A 25,166-nucleotide genomic window follows, 5' to 3' on the forward strand; every position below is an offset into this window, starting at 1 on the left:
TATGGATTAAGGATTCCACACAAATATATTCAACAAATCTTTCATTCAATCTAACAAACATTAAAAGCAAATTCTAATCTAACTTGGAGGAATTGAGAATCATGAATGCAAAACAACATTTGAAAGACAATCACTATCAAGTCGAACAATGATTTATATTCAAATAGCTGCAGTATATACCAACAATTCTACAAAAACTCTCGCTAACAAATGAGAGGCAATGGGGTTTATATAGAGCCTAAAAGGAAATGAATGGTTCAGATTGATTCAAGATCAACGACCAAGATTACAAGATAAAACCCTAATTAGGGTTTGTACAACCACCATTACATTGGCCAATAAGAAATGGGGGTAGGTAAGATAAATAATATTTGATGTAGTGCCATGTGTCACCTATTCCCTCCTTGAATGAATGTTGACTTGGTACCCTTTGATTGAACGAATGGTGACTAGGATGCCACCTCATCTTGCCTTGTACACTTAATCAATTTTCTTTGTACGTTCCTCTTCTTCATAATGTTTGGAATTCCTTGTGATACTTTGCATTTCATCCTTATGTTAAAGAATTCCATGAACTATTCCCTCCTTATGTTTGGAAAATTTTCCCAATCTTGGAATCTTGAAATATTTCCTTCCTTGGTGCTCTTTGATGTTGAAATTCCTTGATGTAGTTTTGGATTTCTTGATGTGAAATTCTTTGTGCTCATGTCTTGAACTTGCTTTCCTTCATTTGTTCACCATCAAGGTGAAGTCTTCTTCATGATTGATCTAGTCCTCATCTTCACCTTCTGGAATCTCTGTTTAGAAATCCTCTTTCAATCTTGGAAGTGTTGATATCCCTTATCCGTATTTGCTGTGTTGAAGTGTTGATCATCATGCTTCCCTTCCTCGTAAGAGTCCTGCAAAACAAATAAACATTGAATCAAACACCAGTATGATAAACCTTATTCAACCTTGGTGGGAAATCCATCTGCGTACAGACGAATCAGTTCTCAAAACATCCACATTATCCCTGTCCCTTCCTTCACTTGGTGGAAATTTGATGTCTATCTGGACAGATTTCTTCCTTTGTAATTCCATACTCAAGTGGAAATCTGACCCTCATTCAGACTCATTGTCCTTAAAAATCTTGTGGAGATTCGATCACCATTCGATGGAGTGGACATCCGGACAACATTAGGACTTTGTTCCTGACATTTGTCCCAACACGTGATAGGTAATCTTAGAAAATTGTAACACCAATTCTGGAAAATATGAAGGTCCGGATTGAAATCTGGAAAGTTCTCCCTAAGACAACCCGATTTTCAGACATAGGGTAAGTCTGATCACAATTGCTAAGTCTGAAGACACCCATGTAAACTCAGAAAATCAAGTATTTGGAGCCCAAAAATGAATGTCCAGGTCTGGAAATATCACTTGGAGGTCTGAAAACACTCAGAAAGTGACCGATTTTTGATATCAAAGTTGTTATTAAAGTCTGATTTTCTGAGGACAGAGTCTGAATACGCCCTCCAATGTGTGAAAATACTCAAAAAATGGTGTATTGAAGTCTGATTTTCTGATTCTTAATTCTGAATACACCCTCCGAAAGTCTGAAAAATGGCTCCAAAAAGTCTGAAGACACTCTGAAAATGATGAATATTAATGGCTGGAAGTGGTCACAGCCCTGTCACATGCTTGCACTTAAGTTGTTTCACCTTTCTAAGCTCAAAAATGGCTACGTCTGGGCATAAGTATGTGGCTGGGAGTGAAGTTTCAGTTTGAAGACAACCTACAACTTTAATAAATCAGTCATTTAAACTTGCCGCAGTCATAGGAAACACTTGTATTTGATGGATTTCACCTTCCCAAAGTGAAGTTTGTCAAATTTGGACACGAACAAAAGGCTGGTAAAAAATATCTAAGTCTGAAGACAAATCTGAAAGTGAAATTTCAGACTTAGATCAGCAATGGAAGCTCCACCAGATGCCCAAAAAACTCAAGGATGATGCATTCCCAAGTAGGCAATTGGCTGGAAATGAAAATCAGTCTGAAGACAACCCGCAACTATGGAGTTTCAGACTGTAACAACAATGGCAGCCCTTGAAAATGCATTAAAAACTCCTCCAAACAACCCCTAACCAAAATCGCCTTAGTGTGGATGAGCTGGGCAATGAAGAATAATTCTGAAAATGTGTTCCCAGCCAACAATGGAGTCCAAATCACTTCCAGCAATGACGTCAAACTCTGATCTGAGTGTAATGGCAGCCTCCCAACAACAATGGAGTTCAAGAGAATCACAAAAATCACCCAAAATGAAGGGCAATCTGCCTCACAAAATCGCAGCCCCTCCAATCATGGTGCCATCTCCCAAAATCGCTATATGTGGCTTAATCAGCCATTAAACATGCTGTAGCTCCTCTCCAATGGTGGCGTCCAGGTCTGATTGAGCAAACTCTTCCTTCAAATCTGCAACTTCAACTCCAACAATGGTGTCAACTTGACACTTGGGCAAAAATCGCCCAGCTGGGACCTCCAATCTGCCTTCAATCAGCCACCTAACTGTCACATCAGCAACTTATAATGTTATTTTATTGCTGTGCAGGCATACTTAAACACATTTTCACCTTGAAACTTCACCACACAAGCAATGTGGGATAAAACTTTGATACTTACACTTGCTTGGGGAAAATCGATTTGCATTAGAAAAATTATTAATTATAAAATGATCATTACAAATCATTAAATAATTGTTTTTTAGTTTTTAAATAATCGTCAACTTCATTAAAAACAATTAAATTTGGGTCACATCATTAAAAAGATTTTAAAATTTTATCCAAAATTTGACCCATGGGGAAAATCGACCCCTACTTGAATTAAAAATCCAAATAAAAATAATTAAAATTTTCAAAAATGCACACTTGGGGAAATTCAATCCCTGTCTGGATAAAAATCCAAACAAAATTTCATCATAAAAAGCGCTGGTGGAAAATCGACAGTCATCAGGAATCCTCACTTAAGTCACCCGCAACTTCATCCACACTCCCTAGGGGAAATTTGAAGGTAGTCAGGAAAATTCCCAACACTTGGACAAAATTTAATCATCCTAGTGGAAAATCGCCCCTACTCTGGATTTTGAATGGGGAAAAATAAGGCCTGTTTGGATTCCAAGGGAAATCCATGTCCAGTCTGGATTTTGAGTGGGGGAAAATCATGGGTAGTTAGGAATATGAGGGGAAAAGCACCTCTAGTGTGGAATTTTGACCTTTTGACCCTTAGAATATGGATTTTCATTTGGAATATGATGATTTTTCCACTCAAAACCAATAGGAAACTTCAAAACTCAATAAAACTCATCTGGACTTGGGCAAATTTACCAAAAATTTGAGCAAAAAACAAGAAAACTTATTGGGATAAAGTGCAAGATCAACTCGAATAACTTCCTAGGAGCGAGAAAACAACTCCAAAAGGTCCTAAAACACCTTGGCACAAAAGTATCACCGACTTATACACATTTAGACATATTTACGCTCAAACGTCAAGGCAAAATAAAAAATCAACACTTCGCAAGAATAAATCAAAACCCTAAGGTAACCCCTAGACTTAGGCAAAACTTAGGATCTCTCTTAACATTTTGACATTTTAAACACATGATCGTATTCAAAATTCAAAAACCCTCTTGTCGGCAAAGGCAAACACTAGGAAATTAGGCAAAACTTCTACTCTAAAAAGCGAAAAGTGGGGGTCCCCATTTGCAATGAGGCGATGTGTGAAGACGTCACAACATGTGGTTATAATTGTTATTCGCTGATGTACTCTCTCCATCCATTTGGTTTTAATTAGCTTTTGAAGTATTTAAGTTCTGGAATGTTTACATTATCTGAGTTAACAAATTTGTTAACTTTTGCTGACCTTGTATGATGGCACTGAGCTGTATATTGGTTCTTTTTCCTTCACTGGGAGTTCTCCTTTCTCTTTTTGTCAATCAATATTCTCTACCTCAAACTTTGTGAACAAAAACTTTGTTTCTGTGTTAAAAGAACTAAAAAGATTGAGCTTTCCTTCTTTCCCTTTGATAGTATTTAAATTCTTTCACTTGGATCTATAGATATGATCCTTTGCATTGAATGGGTAGTATGTATATGGGCTAGTAAGATCACAACTTTGATAACATTGCAATGTCTCAAATTGATTTTTTTGTTTGAATTTTTACAATTTTATGATGAAATGCATCAGCCCTCACACTTCTGATCATCAAGATCTCAATGTGGGCAAAGTGAAAGAATATGGTAGTTGTGACTTGTGACACTGAATACTATTGACAAGCTGCACAGTTCTATAATGCATGCACTGACTAAAAAAAAATGATTGTGAAATGGTTTGATCACTTTGGCTTCCAACACTGATATAGAAAATTATATGATGCAATATTTATGAAGATTTGGCAGAGCCTTCCAAATTTACAATATAAACTTATAACTTTTCTAGTGGTGAACCGCACAAAAAAGATATGGATACTGAGATTACATACGAGCTTTGATACGATTCTGAAAACCCTCCAGCATACATTAATATGAACAAATTTTGCAATGTCCCCTTCCCGATTTGCCCTAAAATTATAATTATTAATTGCAACTGATTAGGGTTAGGGTTTCGTCTTACCAAATAAATATCTCTTTAATGATGCAATCCTGGATTTGAATCCTGCAATCATAACATGACAACTTATGCAAATATACTTAATCATTAGGGTTAGGCAACTCCATCATAATCATAGATTACTAATGATACTACCAAGCACATTAGAGTTTGGAGGAAGAGACACGATGGGTCCGCCTGAAGCCATTTCTACACCAAGCCCAAGGGGATGTCTACCACAGCCCTCTTGCTTGTTTGGCAGCTTGTACCTACTTTCCCCTTTCACGTCTCATCTTTCTAAAGACACATGCCCTCTTGTAGGATCGGGGGGAGGTTGTAAGGGGGTTACTTGACTCTGTAAGTGCCCTCTTTGTTCTAGGCCATAATGGTCCTACTAGGATGGCCTCCTTATGAGCCCACTCGCCACCCATCTCTTACTCCTCAAGGCCTTCGCCTGCAAGAGGGATTTCAGACAAGTACATCTATGGTTGGAGAAAGAAAATTATATATTCATCATTACACAGCAAGTCTGATTGGTATGTGAATCTCAGTCATAGAAGATATGGATTAAGGAGGCAGGGTAGGGTGCCCTAAGACAGCTGTTCTCCCTCCATGAAGTCCTCCACCACACATCCATGGCTGGAGATCCTTATGTTTATTAACAGTCCTCAACATAAGGGTTGGAAGGGAATTTGCAGTAGGGTGCCCTACTAGCCATTCTCTCCCTATTTGCCACTGTAGCAGGGTGCTCTATAGCTGTTCTCCTTAATTGCAGATTTCTTTCCTTACACTTTTGTGACAGACTGTTGCAGCGCTGCTTTGTATAACAGAGATGTGCATATATTATTATATATACATATATAAAGCTAAGGTATGATCTCTATATTACCACTGGAAATGGGAATGTTAACAATCGTCAGTCTGGTTTGAATGCTGTTCCTGCACTCTATTCATCTCTTATTCGATGGATTGATGATGTCTGATGAACTGATCTGCTCTTATGGATCAGTACTTGTGATCCTTGGTTCGATCTGATGCTATTGTCTAATTTTATATTACTGCTGCTCTGAAATTTTATTTATTGATGCTTCCACGATGATCCTTCTTGGACTGATTGTTCTTCTCCAATGGTTGTTTGATGTTTGCTGATTGCTTCCTTCATATATTCAGAAAATTGTGAAGTCTTATAAATAATACAATTTTCAGATTATATGAATGTCTGACTTCATATCATTCTTACTGTAATGATCCCACATTTTTGTAATAAAACATTTCCATTTTTCAATACTATTGTAACTTAATTAATGATAACTCCTTATTTTTTAATATATATCTATTGATCATATTTTTAATTAATTAATGTTAAATATTAAATGAGCTTTATCATAATATATTAACACATAATTTAATATAACAATCATACAACACAAACAAAAATAAATTATCATATTAATATAATATTATATAATATATATAATTAGACAAACATAAAATATTAAAGTTCAATCCCCCAAGAAATACTTTATAAAGTATTATGCAACTAATCTCTTAAAAGCACCATACGATATTAATGAAATTCTATCGCACATAATCTTAAAGCAAAAACATTTACAAGTTTGTGATTAAACCCACACTAAAGGAGGAACGCATCATAAAACGGCGTTTATTAACAAGGCGTCCACGAAGGGTAGCGTCTGGAACAGGGAGCAGTCACCACCGCTCACCAAGCAGTCATGCCCATGGAGGTATCCCCTCCAAGCGCCTCCCCCCACGGGTATAAGGATGCGAGCCGAAAGGGAGGAAGGGCACGGGAGAGACACGGAAGAAAAAAAGACACAGGAAATAGCGAACAGAAGGAGACGGACAAGGATTTAGCACGGGATAACAGCGAAAGAATCAGGTAAGAGTCACGACCTGCTAAGTTTTCATTTTTTTGCAGTAGAAGTTAATAAGTAAAAGGAAACTCAGGCAGATAGGAAGTTAAATACTAAGCAAATGTATATAGTTTATTAATTCAGTATATAGTATATAAATGGTATACAAATATTAGATGCTAATATAATAAAGATCAAAGTAAGTATATATATATATATATATATATATATGATTGTGCAATGTGTATAAACTCTCATAAACAAACAAGTTAATAAATAAATTGATTAATAAACTACAACTCCTATTTAAGGAATAAACAACATTATATAATTAGGGACTAATAGGTATGATATGCGTTACTACCAAAATTATGAATAAAGCAATTGCATATCCAAACCTAGTGGGGTAGATGAGGAATTAGGCAACAGGGATAGCAGGAACTAGGCCTCTGCCAGGTAGGCCACCCACTGCAGTTGACAAAGGGCTTCTGACAGTAGGGCCAAGGGGGAGTGTTCCGCCCTTGGGCCTGATAAGCGCTACGGGCATCCTATGGTAGCTAATCCTCTCAATCTCCTTAGGAATTAAATATGGGAATTGACTTATTGATAATAAGTGTCTTTAAACGAATTTGGTTAATTACACTATAAATAAATTATTCGTACTCAAAATAAATTGTTGAAATCCACTTTTTATATGTCTCTTTAGATTACGGAGTTGGGGACATTACACTTACCTTATATTTCTATTTTTCCCTTTTTATTCCATTCTACTCTAAGTCTGCTTTGGACCTGTTTCAATTCATATTTTATTACCTTCAAACACCTGCTTAATAATGTATTCACGTCTGCTGTAATAATACATTTATGTCTGCTTGTAGTTGTCCTGCTCTAATTCATATTGTCTTCCCCTCTCCTGGGTTTCATCTCCTTTATATATCCATCCAGGCTTAAGAGTTGTAACCCTTCAACTCACATGGGGTGCAACTCTTCACATAAGTTTGTCTATTAATTATGTGCTGGTCATTATTTACCTAGGTCAACCCTTTGTTTATTCACACATTTTGTAATAAACTTTAGTTGCCCCCCCCGCTCTCATTTCCCATTAATTTTATCAAGGTCAGCCTTTTCTCATCAATTGTTTATTTGATTTGTTTGGCCTTCTAATACTTCCTACTGCCCAGGCTTGATATTAAATGGGGCTGTATTTTATTTGCTAGAGGCTGCAAATGTCTCCTCATACAATCTTTGATCTACTGTATTTATTTGCAAAACATTACAAATTTAGATTTCTCAGTAGTAATAGACTTAGAAATATTCAAATGAAAGCTGCATAAGAATTTGAAAAACATAAGTATTACCCAAATGAAGCTCAGTGGTATGGTACTCAGGAAAATTGGTACGAGAGACCCATTAGATAGGCTATAGTAAGTATACCTAAAATTTCTACCTTTGTAGCAACAATTAGTCAAAGAGACACAGACTATGTTAAACAACGCCCAAGGATGTTGTACTAGGGCTACAACTCACTATACATTGGTACATGGATTAAATGTCAAGAAAGGACTACAATCTGTATAAAATACTACTATATCACTTGCGTACAATCTGCCCAACTGTGAATACAAAAGATGATAATGGTGGCCAAATACCATTTGTTAGTTTTCAACATTATCTTCCAGAATTGGAATGGCTGATTGATTGGGAAGAAATTTTGAAGACAGCCTCCCAAATGAGTAGGGAATCTTCCCACAAAAAATATAGTGGCCGAAACAGCTACACGAGATTAAAATAAGTGGTCAATCTGTGTTTGAAATGTATGGCCTGATATAAAAGGATTAGCAGCTGAAATCTGTGTGGCCGAGTCTCCTTAAATAGTTGTGATTTACTTTCAATGAGTACACCAGAAATTAAAATATGTATGGCTCATACAATAGCTCCACAAAACTTAATCAACAATCTCCAAAACTGAGTACAAAAATGCTCATGAAGCTCTGTGTAATTCTTGGGTAGAATCACCAACTGAGAATTTTTCGAGTTTTAATTCCCAAACTCCAATAAGACCTCAAGGTTTTTCATCTGGGATCGTGCAATCTTAAGGGTCTTCATCCTTGGATTTATTTCGAATAGAAGTTCTTTGAAAATGAGAAAAGTTCATATTATTAAAATTGGACACACTCCTTGAGCTTTTGCTTTCTTTAACAGATTCATTGAGGGAATAATTGAATATTAATTCTTTCTTTTCTAATTTTTCCCTCCACTTCTTGAAGTACATGATTGCAACTAGCTTGAAAAATCCCTCCTAAATTTAGTTTATAACTCCCATCCTTAATGATAGAGAAATAATAAAGTATCCTAGGAGTTACAAATGGCATTATTGTACCCCATTTAAGTGTACCATACAAAATATTAAATATAAGTTGTCTTTTATAATAATTTTCAAATAATCTTAGGACTAACTTAAAGTCTAGTAAAACCCCTCGGACCACTTCCTTGACAACACATTTTAAACTGTAAAACAACTTATATAAGATGTCCTTTAAAATGTTAAATTAACCTGGACAAATTAAAGTTTTATTTTAAAATGATTTACATCACCTTACCCACAAGTTTTATGAAAAATAAAATAATAGGCCTAGGTGCTCTTGATTATATTTAGTACAAAAAGGGGACATGACAAACATGTTGCATGGTGCCTGCATTGTTCACTTCACAAGAGGCATCAATTGATTTTAGGAACATGTTGTGCATTGCACACGCTCCCTGTCGCCAACAGGGCCCCCTTTCCTTTTTTGGGCCTTTCCGTCTTCGCCCTGTTGAGTTCCGCGCAGAGTGTCTCGCGTCCTTTTGAGCGAGCCCGTAATCAGTCCGTGAGATGGTGGTGTCATGAGCGGGAGCTTGTCAATACGTGAGATTAGTTGAGCCTTCGGGCATGAGATTCCAAGAGAGTTAAATTCAAATCGCCTGAGTTTTCAGAATGGCTCAAATTGCCTAAGTTTTCAAAGTTTGCAAAACGCTTGAAAGGTCCGAAATTGGTAAAATGACTAAAAGGTCCGAAGTTTGCAAAGTGAGTGAAAAGTCCGAAGTTTGCAAAACGCCTGAAAGGTCTGAAATTGGCAAAATGACTGAAAGGTCCGAAGTTTGCAAAGTGAGTGAAAAGTCTGAAATTTGCAAAAAGAGTAAAAGTGCCGAAGTTCGCACTTTAAGTGAAGACGAAAGTTAAAGTTTTAAAAGCCTCCATATCCCCGAAAATTGCGATTTGGAGGAAAAGCGCGAGGAAAGTAAACTTCGAAAATTGGCAAAAGGCCCAAAAAGTGCGAAGAAATTGACTAAAAGGTCCGAAGTTTGCAAAGTGAGTGAAAAGTCCGAAGTTGGCAAACTCCCCCATATCGCCGAAGTTCGCATTTTCAAGTGAAAACGTAAAAAGGGAGTGTTAAACTAAAGTTTGCAAAACACCTAAAAAGTCCGAAGTTTACATTCCCCCCCAAATCACCGAACTTCGCATGATCAAGGTAAGTCGCAGGGATTTTAAAAATTGAAAAGTGTATCAAAATGCCGAAGTTGGCAAAATGTCCCAAAACCCCGAAAATGGCATCATTAGAGAAAAGTCAAAACTTGCGAATTCCCTCCCATATCACTGAAGTTCGCATTTAGGGGATAAGTCGCGCGGAAATAGAAAATTCAAAACCTCTTCATAATCTCGAAAGTCGCGCAGTGAGAAAAGTGAAAGTTTATGAAGCTCGCAAACTCCCTGAAAGGTCCGAAATTCGCCATCTAGGGCAAAATTGCGATTTGGGAGGCAAATTTAAGGAATTCGCAAATTGACAAAGGCCCTAAAAACTCCGAAATTTGCAGTTCAAGGGAGAATCGCAATTTAAAGGCTTTCCACCCCGTCCTAAACCCCGAAATTGTGAGCCAAGGCGTGGGTATAGATTTTTTATGGTTTGTAAGAAGCAATAGAAAACGCCTAAGTTTGGTGACTGAAAGGAAAGCTGCGAGATTTGAATTTTGAGGAACGCCATAGCTTCCACGTGGAGGTTTGGTTTTTGGTCGAAAAGCAAAGCCCATTCAAACATTTAAGTTCAATCACCATTTCGCCCAAGGTAAAATCGCTATGTCCAAATGTTTAAATCTGCATTTTCTTTCCAAACCATAGGTGCGGAAATTTGAATAGGGAGTTAACCGTTGAAATTCGAATTGCAGACTTCCCCATCCGAAATTTGGAATTCATTCTTGCAAGGCCAGTTGTGCGAATTCACGCCATTCATTTTCGCCAGGTAAGTGTGCTTCACCTCTCTTGAAATCATTCGAAATATTTGCAAAATCATATAGATGCGTACGCAAAATGAATTAAAATGATTAAGTCTTAAAAACCACATCTTTTCCCGTTTATAAGAGGTCATGCAAAGCAATTGAAAATAGAGTCTAGGAATTAACCAGAAAATGCATTTTTAGACTTAGGAAAACTTCAAGGCGTCGTCCATTTTAAAATTTGATCCTAAAATGCCTGAGTATAAATCCGCAATCGAAAAGCTTCATAAATATTCATGTTTAAATCAATCAAGCTTTTAGCTAAAGATGTCATGCTGTTCTTTCAATTCGGTTTTTGAACTGATCCTTGTATGCTGGCATATCCTTTATCTAACCCACGTTACTTCCTTTATATCGCCTCGTAATCCGCATCCAGCTGTGCAGGATAAATGCCTAAGTCGGCGGTAGAATCATCAAAGACGTTTGCTGCAGCCGAGACATCGCGAGCATCCAAGTCAGATATCGCTCGCAGAGTTGAAAGGATGAAGTATCAGTATCAGAGAGGGGGACTGAGGGAATCGAAGGTTTAGAGTGTCTGGGAGAATATCGGTGATACTGACCTGGGCTATATTGATATTCAAGATTTCAGAAACCGAGTCTTCTCCCCTAATTGAAGACATAATAGCTGAAAAGAACATGTATCAAACTCGTGCTGAGAAGGCCGAGGGGTACATTGATCAACTCCTAAGACCATTGCACAATGCTTCCGAATCCCACATTCCCCCAATAGCGTTGGCACAGAGAACCACGATAGAGTTTGAAGGAGTACGAGATACTGCAAGGGCCATCAAGGAATGGATGCAGGGCATTAAAGAAAGAGGGGAGCAAATCTTCAAGGATCTGCGCGAAATGACCCTCCATAGGGAAGCCATTGTTATCAAAATATGTAAGCTGAAGAAAGAATGCTATAACATTCATGAGGCGATGGCCAAGACTTTGCCCCTCGTTAGGGCTCTATTTTGGACCTGTTCTCAGATCCCTGCTGCTGATGCTATCCTAAATCCTTATAGTGTCAGTACCTTCATAGACTGGTATTGGACCCTCAACATGAAGGACGACATGAGGGATAATATCAACAAAATGCATGATAAGTGTGATGACACTTTATCAAATGTGAAGGACCTTGGTGAGAGGATCCTCAAATCCATGGTTCCTGGTTGGAAGAACGGTATGGAGGATAGTGAGGTGCAACCGTAGTGGGAGGACCGACTCAATCCCAAGGTTGCATACTCCATAGAGGATCTAGATTTTGCTTCTAGGCTTCAAGCGGACATATCATGTTTTGAAAATCACAAGTCATATTGGAGAGAGGAGTTGGAGAATTTAGATAGCCTCTTACAAGGTATCCATTACAAAATGTTCAATCCACCTATGCTGCCAACGACCGAATTATTCAAGTTATGCTTGAGATTTCAGGACTACGTTCGGGTAGAACGTGCAACAGGTCGGGACCTTTGGCAAGAATATTTGCATGGCGAGGATGAATTCCTGGAAAAAGGATGTGAAGCTAGAAAAGAGAAAGTGCTTTCCTAAAGTGCTTTTTTCTTTTGAATTTTGAAAAGTGCACTTTTTGGCCAAAGGGTCATATTTGACTTCCAAGTCAACTGTAAATGTAAAACTTTGTGTGTGTGCACCTTTTAAAATTATTTTGGATAAGTTTTAATTACTTTTTTGGGTAGTTATTGCTCCCTTTGGGGTTGTTGCTGATATTTACCCTCCATTTATGGGTATGGGTACCCTTTTGTAAGGATGAATCTGGGCCACTTGTTTAGATTAGATCTTGGCCATTCATTCATTTTTGAAGCCTATTTAAGGGGACTGGTTTTCCCTCATTTTGTAAGAAGTTCATGGATTGTTGCTGAAGCTCTGGCGGAATTTACAGGATTTAATGCAAAGTTAAGATTGTTTCAAGTTTCCTTGTGAGTGCATGGTCTCCTTCTTCATTAATTTGAAATTTTCAGTTATGTTTCTTTCATTTATATAGCATTTTCTAGATAAACATCTGATAGAATCCTCACTGTTCATACCATTAGGGAATGACTGATTGTCTTTCCTTCTGTATGGTTAGTCTAAACCTTTCATATGCTTAGTTTGGTTATTGAATACTCACTGAATGAATGTTAAAGTTCTGATGTTGTATTTGATGGCATGAAAACTCAATTTTCCCTTGAAGATCGCACTAGATTCATACAAGTACTGTGCTTAAATGGCTGGTAATGTTTAATCTAGTTATTTGGAGGTGTTTGTCTGTTTTCTGAATATGCTATCCTATTTAAATAATTTAGACATTTTGTACCTCTCTTTCCCTATCCCTCTTTTTCCCTTTTTTACCAAGAAGAATCCGCAGTCCTGCTGAAACAGTATCATGCAACTGAAACCAATTGATAATGAGACTGTTAAAGTTTTAGGGAAGTCATCCATCAATTGCCTATTTTACCGTAAGTCCCCTTGTGTTTCCAGTAGAACACATTAAACCACTGAGTAATCCCGTAGTCAAGACCTGACAATCAAAACCTTGAGGTCGTCCCCTTTGATCAAACGAGAAACAGCATTAGGGATTTCCTTAGCTCAAGAGAGGATAGGATACTCAGCAAGATCATTCTATTCTGCATTGGCCGGATGGAGTTTGCAGCAATGCAACTTTAGACATGTCAACAAAACACTAATTGTCCACTCTTATCTATAGTGAAGTTGATTAGTGTCCATTCACCTCTCAAATAAAATAGGGCAAACCTTGTTTCGCAAAGCTTCTTTTGGTGTTCAACTAGTACCTTATCTTTTTGACACCATCTTCCAACAATGGCCTGCTCAATAATAAGAGGGCTTAGTGCATCCAATTCCTTTCTTGCTGCAGTCAATGCATTGACCTTTCACTTCTAGTAAGGGCTCCTTGCAACACAGAACTGTATGCTGGTGTGGTACCAAAATTGGCACCTCAACTTGGCTTAATTATGCTTATCCTAATTCTACCTGCTAGCTTCTAGTGAATGTTGTGCAGTAGGAGTGTTATGTGGAATGAAGAAACCTTTTGCCTTAGATTGTGAGAACCAACTATATGCATTTGCAATATAAGAGTTGTGGTTGTGGGCCAATGCAAAAGAACTCATTACAATTGCCATTGCCTCGATTGTCCTCTTTTTTCTGTTTTCTTCTTCTTATAAGAGGCAAAGAGAGTCTTCGTCTCTCTTATGACCTCAGGGTCCACTGCATTGCATAGCTGCATATCTTGAACAGTGATTTGTGCAAGGTGAAAATTGAGGCGAATGATACCTCCTCTCATATGCAGCCCACAATGGTTACACAACACCGTTTCCATCTGTGTATCTAGTGTGCAATGCTTCCAAGTGGGGTCCCTAGCCTTGCTGCCACTTCTCTTTTTTGTGGATGCCATTCTTCTATCCAAATAAAGCAAATATACCCCTAGTAGAAAAGAAAAACAAAAAATTCAAATGTAAAACATCGTAAACTCCAGCAGCTAAAAGGAAATAACTGAAAAACAGAAATAAAAAAACATGTAAAACCTGACTGTAGAATAAAAGAAAAGAAAAGAAAAAACTGAAAAACTGTTACATACCTTTAAAATCCTGTCAATAAATTTGTTTACAAAGTCCATAGTCACTCAGAATCTCATAATATCATTTGCAAATAAACACAACCTGCCCAATTTGTCATTATGTTGAAAATTTGAAATCCTGAAGGAGGTGGTGTGAAAAAATGAAGCATTTTTACTTTTTAGTGTTTTATGTGCAGATTGTCATATTTTTGCCACTGACTTGCTAAGTTTGGCAAGTTGCTGGGTAAGGCACTTGCCGAAAACTTGCCAGTGAATTGCAGGGCTTCTGTAAGCAAGTATTTGTGAATCTGCATGTTAGTCAAAGAATTTTATTGCTACGGTTCTAACGACTTTCATGTTTAACGGTTGTGAAATCAGAAGAGTGAAGGGTTTTGATGCATTTCATCTATAGGCTATTTGTCTTGTGCAATGAAGTTTTCCAAAAATGTCATTACATGGGTTCTAGAACCAAAATGGATGTAAGATGTATACACAGTTTTCGTTGTTTTCCTTGCATGATATCTGTGCTGGAATGAATTTTACTAGAAATAGGGATTAATTTTATTCATTGCTTCTGAAATTCAGTCTTGCAGATTTGTTTAAGTGCATGGTTTTTTTCTAGCAAGTACAATTTTATTTTAGGGGTTTGTATATTGGGTTTCATCACTTTCATCTAATCTTTTGGGTTTGTGACATTAATTATGGACTGCATGCCATGCATATCTTGGGAGAATTGTTTTGAGAAGATTCCGAGCTTCCAAAGTTTCAACACTTGCACTGAGCAAAGCCACATTCTTTCCTCCATCCAGTGTATTCTTTGGTGAATAAAAGAGGCAATTGTTGCAATTATTTTCTAATGACTTGAGCCAATTTTGTTTGCCAATTTTTTCACTTTTTCCCAGTGTTCAGAGGATAGGCATTTTGTCAAACAGTTCACATGCATTCTATTTGAAGAGTTCCAGACTGAAATATTTTATGAAAGTTTTCTGATGGTTTTTGAGTCACATTGCTTTATATAAACATTCATAAAACTCGATTTGGCATTCATGTATTTGAGGTACAATACACCAAACAGTTTGTACCATTGCAATATGAATTTGATACATAAAACTTAGAGCATATGTCGTTGTACAGGTTAGTAAATTCCTGAAAGTGATTATACAATGCTCTAACCTTGTAATCGCCTCAAGTGAATGACTGAAAATCTGCCTGCAAATGCACTTCTACAGGCAGTGTCGGTCCTTAGACAGTCTATCAGCCCCACATCCCACCTTGACTTTTCTGTAATTCCCTTCCAATCCCTCATGTCTGCTGATAAACCCGCGGGTAGCATTTATTATAGAAGTCACCACAAACTGCCCCACTTTATCACGCTTAGCATTTTGTATTGAGCGCCCAACAATAATAGATATTAATGCCCAACAATGTCCAAATATTGAAAACCAAGAATGTAGGTAATCATAATGCTTGGCACCATTGAAACTCACGACCAGCCATACTTGGGCATTTGAAATATGTTATCAAACTATCAATAATGGTGTCCCATTTCATGCTATGTTAATTTCCAAACATGGCATCTGAAAACAAGCAATCGGATGAATCTTTCAATGCCTATGGGAAACCTATATGATTCTACCTACAATTTGGCTGGGGTAAATGTCTCACCATCGAAACTGATCCAATAGATGCACTTGTGAATCTTGTGCGAATCCATTGAGATGGGCTGAAATGGGTTTTTGTGAATCAAAGGGTTTTCGTGCTAGGGTTTGTTGAATTGAAAGCAGAAGCTCTTAAAGCTCTCCAAGAAATAATAAGGCAAGAATGAATCACTTTTTGGCTTTCAACCATAGTTACAAGACTCGCCGAGTCCTGAGGCGGGTCACCCTTGCCGAGGCCAGGCACCTCTGGACTCGGACTCAGCTGAGTCTGGTTGGGTCTTGGCAGACTCGCTGAGTTCCGAGGCCTGGACTCTGCCACCTAGGCAACAATAAAAAAGCCAAAAAAATTGAAAGAATCTTTGTTTTAAGTGGAATAAACGGTGAATATGTCCAAGGATGATGTGGATGTTAGGAATTGCATGTAGAAAATATCAATTAAATGCAGATAAAGATTAAATAGAGGAATGAAATAAAAGTCGTTTGAGCTTTCGGGGGCACTTCCCCTCGACCCCACCTTGTTCCGCGACAAGGAGTGCGCTAGGGGTGCTGCCCCTGGACCCCGTCTTGGGGGCGTTGCCCCCAAACCCCCATTGAATAATTTGGGGGGAAATTGCGTCGATAGAAGTGGGGAAAATTTAACCTCCGAGTCTAATTAGGCTCCATATAACAACAGTGGATGAGGAAGTTGATGTCATTGAGGCTAAGGCTGAGGCTGAGCTTGAGACACAGGCAGATATCATGGTTGCAGAATGTTCCGGGACCTATCTTAGGCGCACACATAGGACGGTTGCGGGGTCGAGTGATCAATGATCATTAATATTGGCTCCTCTGAGCCTTAGATTTCTAGGCTCTAGCTTTTATGTTGAACTTGATATATGTTTTGAACTTTTGATGACATGGATTTCATATTCTATGAATTTTGTAGACATTTGACACTATCTATATTTCTAATGTGTTATTTAATTTAGCTTATTTCCTTCAGCGCAAGCCTAAAATTTGCATTTATACTTATGTGATCAATGTAAACTTGTGTATGTGCTTCTATTTGATGAGATTATTGTGTAACAAATGTTTATTTATTAAAAACTGCATGAAAGAAGTTTAAAATCGTTAAAAATCTTTGAATTTCTTGGGTTTTTCAATTTGCCGAGTCTCGATCGAGTCTGGGCGCCGAGTCCGAGTCCCAGTCAAAAATCAGCTTGCTGAGTCCGAGTCTTGTAACTTTTCTTTCAACACCTTATATATCCATCTTTGAGAGAATTATTAGATTTGATTTATTTTTATATCATTTTTCTGCCCATAAAGTGACCCACTATAATTTTTCCATTGGCATAAAATAAAGTCACTTTATTAAAATAACAAAGGTTCGACATTTAAGCAATTAAATAGAAATATTTTTAAGAAGCTTAGGACTATTTAAAATTTAATTAATTAATTATTCCCTTAAAATACCCGACTTAGCCTACTGGAATAAAAGAGGCTAACAATCTTTGATAAATGGCTCATTCATAAAATGAGGACATTATAGTCCTCCCTTCCCAAAGATTGCTTGTTCCAAGCAATTTGAACTTGAATGCCAATACCAAGATCCCAAATGAATTTGAAGAATGCTCCACTATCCTTGCTGCACCATTATGATATAACTAGCTAAACTGGACAACTTTCTCAATCTCTATTACACTGTGAAGCAATCCACCCATCATAAAAATGCTTGGACCCCAAAGCCAAATTGGGAGTCTACCATACCCAATATTTGATGACTTCTATTGTGCACTCTGATTACACATGGAGAACTAGTGTGCCAAGTCTCACTTTCCTTATCCCATACCACAGCATAATATCCATCTTGTAGAAACAAACTGGGAGACCTGCAAGATTCAAATTTTTCTTCCGTTGAAGGGAGCACCTCATATGAGAGTGTTCTATGTAATCTCTTATCTATTCTACTCTTATGTGTCATCAGAAACATGGTCAAATCATTTGTTTGTGGGCTGAAAGAAATATGATGAGCATACCTCACAATGCAATCAATGTGAAATTCACTGGCTTGCTCCAATGGAAATTCCAAACAATCAATTGGATTCTATATCTCATCATTCTCATCCCATGAATCAGGAGGTGTCTCTCAAATCAGATCATGAAGAGATACTTTTCACCAAAAATGGAAGATGTTTCACCTTTCAAATTCTGTTTATCAAGCCCAATGGAATTGCACTCATGATGCTCTTCCCAAGTGCTCATCTTGTCAAATCTTTGTGATGGTAGAGCTGTTGTAGCCATTAAGTAATTCTTCACCACTCCCAAGCTCATTAATTCCTTCAATCGTCCGTATGATCTCCATAGGCCCTATATCACATTCTTGTTCCTTCGATGTGGCTGCAACAGGTGACTGATTTTCTGCTTTGTGGAGAGAAAAGTGAGCTAAACTTAACTCAAGGTTAAGTTCATCAACTTCTTTCTCCTTTTTTTGTGAATGCTTTATAAGTCTTCTCTGCAAACTTGATGGCATGGTCTCTATCAGAAAGTAAATGTAGATAATCTGAATTTTTTTCTTTAGCATGTTTGATAGTCTGCAGATTTGATACAGTGGCTCCAATCATTAAACCCTTTTGTCTCTCTTCAAGTTGAGGTGTCCAAAGGAGTTATTTAATGAACTTGTGTGTGCTATCAAAATGAGTTAAGGTTTGAACAATATTTTGCTCAGTCACCAGCAATTGACTCCTCAAAATTTGCAATGCACTAGGTCCTTGATCATAATCAGCATCACACACCAAAATTCCTTATTTGCCTTCCTTAGCATAATTTTCAAAACCAGCTACCTCACTGTCATTGCCTTTGCCAAATTCTTGCATTGAGGTTAGGACAACTCTATGCTCAGTCAACGTGTCATCAAAAACATCTATACCGTCGTAGGACTTTATCGTTAGTTACTGATTTAGCAAACTCCAAATCAGCATATCCTTCAATTTCAGCACTATCATGAAGACCAAAGTACTCTTCTTCGTTTGCAGATGCACATGAAGAATTACCTATATCCTCATTTTTAGAAGCAACATGAACTTCAGGATCAGATTCCTCTTTCTATGTTTCCTTGCAAACTTCTTGAAGAGATGGCATGAAAGCACTGAATTTTCAGCAAGCTCAACACTACCATGCATTGTGAGGTAATGCAATGTCTAGAAGGGCAGTTTGACAATCTTCTTGTTTCTCTTTTTCAATCTCTCCTTCTGTGACTTTTGATTCTTCCGTTGACAACTTCACTTCTTTATCCTTTCATAGGTGGTTAGGCTCCCAAGTTCCTATGAGAAGCAATTTTTTTTTTCTTTTGAGTTCATTCCTGATGCTTTCATTTTCCCTTGCAATAGAAGAATTTTTTTTTTTCATCACTTATTTCTTTCCATCTGATAGGTGAGGTTCCAACATCTCAGGATGCCCTAGTAATGTGGTAAGATTCTTTTGATATTCTTTAAAGACTTGCAACAATTCTGTCATGAGTACCTAGTTTGTCTTCATCTTCGCACTGAAACTAACCAACAATCTGTTGCAATTGTTATGGATAAGTGCTGGCCGCTTACTGGAAACGATCTGAAAATGATCCTTTCATTGTTAACCCCTCAAGCTGGTAGGATGCAGGACTCTAATACCACTGTAGTGACCTGAGCCAATTTTGTTTGCCAATTTTTTCACTTTTTCCCAATGTTTAGAGGATAGGCATTTTGTCAAATAGTTCAAATGCATTCTATTTGAAGGGTCCAGACTGAAATATTTTATGAAAGTTTTCTGATGGTTTTTGAGTCACATTGCCTTACATAAACATTCATAAAACCCAATTTAGCATTCATGATTTGAGGAACAATACAACAAACAGTTTGTACCATTGCAATATGAATTAAATACATAAAACTTATAGCATATACTGTTGTACAGGTTAGCAAATTTCTGAAAGTGATTTTGCAATGCTCTAACCATGTACTTGTCTCAATTGAATGACTGAAAATCTGTCTGCAAATGCACTTCTACAGGCAGCGCTGGTCTTTGGACAGTCTATCAACCCCACATCCCACCTTGACTTCGCTGTAATTCTCTTCCAATCCCCATGTCTGCTCATAAACCAGCGTGTAGCATTTTTTATAGAAGTAGCTGCAAATTGCTTCAGTTTATCACGCTTACATTTTGTATTTTGCGTCTAACAATAGCAGATTTTAACACCCAACAATGTCCAAATGTTGAAAACCAAAAATGTAGGTAATCATCATGCCTGGCACCATCAAAACTCATGCCCAACCATAATTGGCATTTGAAATATATTATCAAGCCCTCAATAATGGTGTCTCATATCATGCTATGTGAATTCCCAAACATGGCATCTAGAAACAAATATTCAGATGAATCTTTCACCAATAATTGGAGAAATAATAAATTTTCGTTTGTGTGCAAAAATCCGAAAATTTATCCAAGCTTTAATTGCTCAACACTTGCATGAAACTTGTATGATTCTACCTGCAATTTGGCTAGAGTAGATGTCTCACCATCGAAACCAGTCCAATAGATGGACTTGTGAATCCTGTGTGAATCCACCAAGGTTGGCTGAAATGTGTTTTTGTCCAATCAACCAAAAAGCCCAAGGGTTTGCTGAATTGAAAGCAGAAGCTCTCAAAGCTCTCCAAGAAAAATAACAAGTCAAGAATGAATTTCTTTTTGGCTTTCAACCTCTTTTATATCCATCTTTGAGGGAATTATTTGTTTTTATTTCATTTTTCTGCTTATAAAGTGACCCACTTTATAATTTTTCCAATGGCTTAAAATAAAGTTACTTTATTAAAATAACCGAGGTTCAATATTTAACTAATTAACTATAAATAATCTCGAAAAACTTACGACTATTTAAAATTTAATTAATACTTAAATACCTGACTCAGCCTACAGGAATAAAAAATGCTTACAGTATCCAACAAATGACTCATTCAGAAAATGGGGATATTACATATTTTCTTTGCTTGTTTGGGTTTGTTGAGCAACTCTTGGTTTCTTCATTTTGCTTGTGGATTACTATTTCCTGTTTTGAGGGTTATCCAGAATTTCGTTTTTCTTACCTTTTGGCAGACAAAGAAAAACCAACCCCCATTCGTTTCCTTCTACCCTTCTGCCATTGTCCCTCATCCTTAAGTACACACCTCTTCCCCCATCCCCCTCCCCATTGCTGATTTTAAAAAAAAAGTTCCATCCTTTGAGGGTGCCATCCCTCTAATTTGTGGAGGGAAACCTTCAAGTTTCTTGCAAGTTAGCCTTGTTTTCTGTCACCTATTTATTTATTGAGAAGTCAAATCTCTGTTAGTGTTTTGAGTTGATGAATTTGTGCTTATAACAGTCGATCAGTTTTTTAGTGGCCTCAAGGACAGATTTGTAGACAGATCCGTTATCATGTTGATTCATGGTGGTCAGTTTTTCATTTAAGTGTTTTTAAAAGCTAATATATTTGGAAGAGCCACCAGGTGCAAGTATGGGAGCTTGAAATAAATCTGTATCTGAAAAATAGAGGAATTACTACTGTGAACTCTTGATTTGCCTTTAAGAACAATTGCAAGAGTAATTATCTGCCAAATCTTCCAAAAGATAATTTAGGATTTTAGAGAATGTCTTTCATTTCCAGATTAATTAAAGCCAAAGGGACATTCCTTTGAGATCATCCTTTAAGGTTTGTAAATGAACTCAAAATAGCATACCGTCCTTTAGATTTAAAAGATAAAAGCTCATAGAGTAATTGAATTTGATTGAAAATTGAATTATAAAACATATAAGCTATCTTTTTTTTTTTTCAACTATGCTTGGTAAACTTTTTAATGTGACTGGTGATGCTGGCACAACGCCATATGAAACCCTTTTGACCTGGAGCTATGAACTGGTGAGGCCATAGAAGATATGGAAACTGAAGGGAATGGCCATTTATAAAAAAAATAGTATTATAGATATAGTTGTCATTTTCCAAACACTATAAATAGTCAACAAAGAAAGCAAATCATTCTCTGGAGTAATGAGTATATCTGGAGCTAAACATGTACATGCAACGATTGATGCAATGCCTAAGAAGGTCTATGGCAGTACAGATCATCCTAGAATAGCCCAGAGACTGTGTAGGTTTGGACTACAAAGAATCATCATCTTTCTTGTATTTCCAGAATTTGGAAGTGTTATTGAAGCTTCTTAACACAAAAATTGCTTAAGGAAAAAAGGCAAGTTTCATTTACTAGGTAAGAAGCTTCAGAGCATGATATCAGGCTATGCTGTTGAAAGGCATGACTTCTGAGAAGTTTATATATGCGAAACACTCACGAAACACATTCTAAATAAGTAGTTCATGTTGTGTTTATTGTATCTAACACGCAATCTACATGATTTCTGGTTTTCTTCTTTTGCAAGCTATGGACGTGGCATTCATTGAATACTTGTTTTATGATCTTTTTGGGCTTGTGTATGCCATAATATGCTGTGCAGCCTATTAATTTAAAAGGACATTTTCAAAGTAGGATTATGATCTTGATTACTTTTCTTAAACTTCAAGTTATAGTCCAGTTCTCACAGACATTATCTTCTTATTGCAGTGGGTCCAAAAGATACAACTGCAAAGGATGTTCTCGAAAGGACATATGATGCAGAGGGTGGAAGAGGTCTTCCAGAGCTCTAAATAGTAACTTAGCCTCTGCACATTTTGACATAGATCCAATGGGTTGTATGCGTTGATAATTATCAAATGTCCTTATGATTGTTTGCTTTGGAATAATCGTTGGAAGCTACACATGTGAAAGCTTTCCTTGTATATTTTTTGATTTGGCTCATTATTCCTTAACATTTCTATATGCTTCACAATCTGAATCAACAATACAATAACATCAAGTTAAAGAAAGTACTCCTTTAAAGGAAATGGAATGTGAATGCATTCTTCTTTCTTTTTTACTTTGTAAGCACTGTTGAAATCTAATATTTGCAAGTTAATCCCAGTGTTACTAATTTAAGAAATTCTTACTGGCATTTTGATAACTTTTATTGATAATTTTTTTTATCGTCTAACTTATATTGGAGTAATGTACTTGGATATATTTTCTTCATTCAAATTGTCCATTTCAAAATTAATAAGCATTTCTTTTCTGGTGATATACAATAGGAGAATTTCAATCTTGGAAGTGATTAACATACCTATAGTAACATCGTAAGTTTAGCTTGCTTATAATATTGTCCCATCTAAAGTAAAAGTAGCTTACATTGGAGGTGATGTAGGAGCTTCTTTCGTGTAGACTTAGCTCATGCATGCCTTTTATTGTGATAGTTTTTTGCACATATGCTTAACTTGTGTATGTGTTGTGTTGTGATAGTTTGTTCACATGCAAGTTACATGTTCCATTTTGTCTAGGAGATTTTGAGTGTCCTGTATGCCCTATCTTTAGTAGTGCAACTTTGTGAGAGTCTTGCATAGACCTTGCTAGTCTGGCACATTTCTGTTGAAGCACACTTTAGCCTTCACGCAAATCTTTCTTATGCAAAACTCGGCAACTGTCTCTTTGTGTGCCAACATTCTTAATGTAGCCCACACAACTCGTGCACGCTCGTTCTCACCCTGTGAAGTGTAATAGATACAAGGGCTTAGGAAAAGTTAGATGTCAGAACACTATTAGTTGGTCATTCATCAAACACTTTTGTCACATGGCAACAATTGTATGTTTTGATGACTCGTCAAAATTGGAAGATCAAAAGAATGTGTGGGTCTGGAAATGAAATGCAATGGAAATATTGACAAAACGAAGTGGATGAAAAATTAGACACGAAAAATTCATTCAATGAAACTTGTATTCCGTTCCCTTCAAAATGTGATACAAAGTACTCTTCTAGTATATCTATAAAATATAAAATATAGAATTTACTCTAAATTTTGACTACACCTGAGATTATGTATAATAGTATGCCATTCTCCCCTTAGTCCACAGGGTAGTTGTAAAACCAATGTTTGTATTGGACATCGGACAACCTTAGTGCCTCATTTTCTTGATATGAAGCTCCAATCGGTGGAAAAGGTTTTGCCTAGTTAGTTCTTTTGTGTAGTTTGACTTGATAAAGATTTGAGTTTTTTTCCTCAAGTCAAGTCAGCCATCTATGATACTATATCCCATTTTTATAGAATACCAATACCCTTTTGTTGTGAAATTTGTAAATTCACCACCATTTTCTGTTCTGAGTGATAAATAAATTGGCAAAAGAACACTATTCAGTTTTTGTCAATCACTTCTATTTTCAAATAGAATGAAAATTGGAGATCCTAATTTGATTGAGCACATGAAAAACCCAAAAGTATGTTGAAGCATGCATTAAATGACCTTACTTTTTGTCAAATTAAAATTGTGAATAATTTATCATCCACAATGCTCTCAAATGAATCACATGTTGAGACAGAATTGCTTGTGGTAGAAAAAACTCCATAAAAAATGAAGACAATGATTATGCTCCATGCATATCATAAAAACAAGAAGTGCAATCTCAGCTGTGTGCATGTTGAATTGAACATCACTAACGGAGATGCTATATTGATAAGTCACAACATGCTATAATTTGTAATATGTTGTAATGACAAATTTTCAGTGGATAATGTGAGAAATCTCTTAGTACCATGCATGAAGAACTCAAAATTTAAAAGTCACAACATGCTATAATTTGTAATATGTTGTAATGACAAATTTTCAGTGGACTACCATGCATGAAGAACTCAAAATTTAAAACTTGACATTCCACCTTTAAGATGAGAGTGGAGAGTTGTTGCAAAGACCCATATGGAAAGAGGACGATATATACATGTTTTTAGAGTTTGTAAGCCAAAATTTTAGGTTTTCAACTACAACTCAAGGGCAAAAGTATAATCATCAATAAACATAATCCATAGCCTTATATAATTTGTGTTGAGTTGCATACTTGGTGGTCTCAAGATGTTCATGATCAATAACCCAATTGGGATAAGTAATCAAGGGAATTGAGTGCATAATCATCCTCCTCAGGAATTGAGTGGAAACGTACAATTTTGTTAGTAGATTGTCATTCAATATTATAAATATCAATATCACCAATGTCAAGGTCATCATTGATTAAATCAGTAAGAACATTTATATTGTAAGTAGA

The 25,166-nt window shown here is 36.7% G+C and overlaps 1 protein-coding gene across 2 annotated transcripts in view; it reads left to right on the forward strand.

Annotated features, from left to right (window-relative positions):
• Window positions 1-23,024, forward strand: part of LOC131065936 (uncharacterized) — a 94,280-nt gene extending 71,256 nt beyond the window's left edge. The window contains exons 5-6 of one of the 2 annotated variants that reach the window (XM_058000536.2): window positions 20,033-20,086; window positions 22,610-22,747. In XM_058000536.2, coding sequence (XP_057856519.1) covers window positions 20,033-20,079 — 47 coding nt within the window. In that variant the 3' untranslated portion in view covers window positions 20,080-20,086; window positions 22,610-22,747. Of the gene's footprint in view, window positions 1-20,032; window positions 20,087-22,609 lie in introns of both variants that reach the window. The other variant, XM_058000535.2, reaches the window with a different exon arrangement.
• The last annotated feature ends 2,142 nt before the right edge of the window (window positions 23,025-25,166 follow it).

This window comes from Cryptomeria japonica, chromosome 2 (genome assembly GCF_030272615.1).
Source record: "Cryptomeria japonica chromosome 2, Sugi_1.0, whole genome shotgun sequence".
In the NCBI taxonomy this organism is placed as follows: domain Eukaryota; kingdom Viridiplantae; phylum Streptophyta; class Pinopsida; order Cupressales; family Cupressaceae; genus Cryptomeria; species Cryptomeria japonica.